Source organism: Bison bison, unplaced genomic scaffold (genome assembly GCF_000754665.1).
Source record: "Bison bison bison isolate TAMUID 2011002044 unplaced genomic scaffold, Bison_UMD1.0 scf7180017864040, whole genome shotgun sequence".
In the NCBI taxonomy this organism is placed as follows: domain Eukaryota; kingdom Metazoa; phylum Chordata; class Mammalia; order Artiodactyla; family Bovidae; genus Bison; species Bison bison.
This window is the reverse complement of record NW_011494612.1, coordinates 672,561-675,902: the sequence shown is the minus strand read 5'-3', so window position 1 is coordinate 675,902 and position 3,342 is coordinate 672,561. Positions and strand designations below refer to the sequence as shown.

The window sequence follows — 3,342 nt, the reverse complement described above, 5'->3', positions numbered from 1 at the left end:
GCCCCCCCCTGCCCCCCGCATGTTCTCAGACCAAATGCTGCCTCTCAGAGGGGAGCACTCCACCTTCTCTGCTGTCTCAGCCACCACAGGTAATTCCTGAATTCCAAAATACTCCGGTAAGTATGAGGATGATTACAGACCAGCTCACCTCATCCTCAAGACAGAATGAAGACAGAATGAAGACCTCCCCAATTAACACAAAAGCAGACAGAAGGAAGGGAATGCCACCTGCAGAGCAGCACCCCTGACATGTGTCCTGGCAGGATCCAAACCTCTTCTCTCCACCTGCCTGCCTGTGAAAGGAGTGAGACCCAGTGTGCCCCCTCAGGAAAATGACGGGGTACTGAGGGGCTCAGCAGTCACCCCTGGTATGGCAGCCTCCATCCAGGGAGGAGCCCCCAGTGCTCAGGGTCAGAGCGTCCACCGTGCAGAGCGTCCTCCTGAGTCGGAAAGGGCTGTTTCCTCTGAAGCCAGTGGGTCCGTCCAGATCTGAACAGATAGAACATGTATCTGCCACCCCTCCGTATGTCAAACTCCCTTAGCTGAAGCAAAGAGGAAGGAGCAGTTCACTTTCTAACACATACTATGAACGCACAAAGAGAAGAGTCAACTTGACCTAATTGGCACAATGAAGGCATTGCCGTTTTTTGGGTTAACCTTTTAAGACCATTCATCTTATGAAACCTGTACAGCAGAAATAAAGAACCTCTTCAAATGTAAAACTTCTGAGCATTTACATTGTTATACATTCACCTTTCAATGAGATTTCTTTTTATTTTTTTTAAAAGATCATATCTACTTGAAAATTTCCTTTCTTTTAGTAAAAAAGGCTGAAAAAGTTAACATCTCTGAAGAGCGACTGTTATGGACAAGGTTAATTCGGTTCAGCCTTGCTTCAGATGATTTATCATTGTCCACAATTTATTTTTCTGGATTTTTTAAAAAAAGAAATTCGCTTTGAATTTCAGCCACACACACACAAAAAAATCTCTCTATGTTGCTATACACAGTTATTTTGGATTTTTCCCTACCCCCCAAATAAATGAATGATTAAACTGACTGAGGAGACTCCCACCCAGCTCATTTCACTGTATATTTTTGCAGAAACAACACTTGTCCCCCAGGGGCTACTTATTAATATTAATGATGTTGTTCAGTCACTCAGTCGTGGTTTTTTTGCGACCCTGTGAACTGCAGCATGCCAGGCTTCACTGTCCTTCACTATCTCCCACAGTTTACTTAAACTCATGTCCACTGAGTCGATGATGCCATCCAACCATCTATCTCATCCTCTGTCATCCCCTTCTCCTCTCCTTCCTTCAATCTTTTTCCAGCATCAGGGTCTTTTCTAAGGAGTCAGTTCTTCACATCAGGTGGCCAAAGTATTGGAGCTTCAGCTTCAGCATCAACTTTTCCAATGAATATTCAAGGTTGATTTCCTTTAGGATTGACTGGCTGGCTCTCCTTGCTGTCCAAGGGACTCTCAAGAGTCTTCTCCAGTGCAGAATAATAATTATTATTAATTATTAATTGTATTAACTAATACAATTAATACTGTATTAATATTAACACAAGTGAACTAAGTTCCTCTGTCCACATATCCTATCAGCTCTAGTCCTTCCCTCATGACCTCGGTTGGGTTCTTCCCAAACCAGAGGCAACAAATCACCTGCCCACTGCCTGCTGCCCGCTGCTGACCTGCTGGCCCCATGGGCTTCTGTGCTTCCTGGAAGCCAGTCGGGAGCTCATGAAATTACTTGCTGATCTTAAAAGTCTTCCTTCAACCACTTTGTCTGCCCACACTAGCTCTTCTCCTTAAGGTGACGGTAGTCCCATGTGCCAAGTCTTAAACCACACTTTGTCTTCCTCTGGTCTCCTCTCCCTGTGGCTGCTGCTGGCCAGTCCCTCATCTGAGATGAGCTCTGTCCCCATTTCCACGGCAACACTCTGTGTTCTCTCCTCCTCTCTGGCTTCCTCCTCATTTCGAACAGGGCTGCCCTTCTAGAACACAGGCAGGAACTCAACTCCCTGCCCTCAAAGTTCTTCCCACCCTTTCCTTTTTCCTCCTCTCCTCCCCACTCCTCCCTTTTCTATCCGACTCCTCACAGTAACGTTCTCTTCATCTGACAGAAGAATCCTCTCTTCATCAGATGAAATAAAGGACACCCAATCAATGGTCAATTTCCACTAATGTCAAATACATTTCTAGCTTTAAGGATCTCACAAGTATTTCATGGGACACAGAAATACTGAAAAAAAAAAAAAAGTTATTTAATCTGAAATTTTCATTTAACTCAGTATCTGGTATTTTTACTTGCTAAATCTTATTTACTAAATCTTACTATCCGAGGATAAACTAATTCCATACATATGGAATTAATTTATCCCCACAGCTTCCATGAACACCTGGAGTTTTCCAACCTGCCCCTTCACCTGGACTACCTTGAGGGGCTCCCAAACACAATGACAGTCTTTTACACATCTTCACCTTTTTCCAGAGCTTTGCTTTATGACTGAATTGCCCAGCCCGATTTCTTCCACACAAACAGACACCTACCTGTTCTTCAACACCGCCAGTTTCAGGTACTTGTCATGCTGAATAGTCCTGGACATCTGCAGGAACTTTCTGGATCACAAGTCCTTTCTAAGCAAGGACTTACTCTCCTGGGCCTCCATGCAGAGCGGCCTCCCTCCCATATGTGGTCCCGACTCTCACACGAAACTGATTTAGTAGAAAGACCAAGGACAGCCACCAAGTGCAACCCTCGCGTGTCTGAGACACTGTGTGCTGTGGGGCCTATTTTTCTCTCAGACCTGATCCTCCATTAATCTAAAGTAACTTTGCTTCTAAGCCTTCAGGTTTGGTTTGCTCATGCACATATTTCAGCTTAGGCGAGTCTTTCTCAAGACACACGTGGCCGAAGGCACTCGGAGGCTCAGGGCTGCACGTCTGCCTGACCATCTTCTACCGGCCCCCTAGTCCAGCTTCCCCGCAGCCCAGGGGGCCCTCCGTGCGCGTCAGTCAGCACGCTGTCTGCCCAGGTTATCCGTCCCCCCATGCTGAGCACGCGGCGCACACCCCAGTCAGCCCGCAGGAGAGCTGTGAGCTGGGGCCGCGGGCCTCTGAGATCTGACACCACCCCGTCCCAGCTGTGTGACTGAGGGGTTAGCTGAAATGACTGGGGCTCGATGTTTTCATCTGTGTAACTCGGTCAACAACACCATAATCTCCTAAAACTCCCGTGATGAGCAGGCGCGCTAGTACAGGTGAAAGCAGCTGCGACGGGAACTGGAGCTCTGAGAGGCGGAACGTCGCGGTCACTGCCGCTCGGACCGTCCTCC

The 3,342-nt window shown here is 47.2% G+C and overlaps 1 protein-coding gene across 1 annotated transcript in view; it reads left to right on the top strand.

The window, feature by feature from the left end:
• LOC104985211 (CUB and sushi domain-containing protein 1) overlaps positions 1 to 3,134 on the top strand; it is a 559,353-nt gene extending 556,219 nt beyond the window's left edge. The window contains exon 63 of the mRNA XM_010835275.1: positions 2,888 to 3,134. Coding sequence (XP_010833577.1) covers positions 2,888 to 3,134 — 247 coding nt within the window. The remainder of the gene's footprint in view (positions 1 to 2,887) is intronic.
• The last annotated feature ends 208 nt before the right edge of the window (positions 3,135 to 3,342 follow it).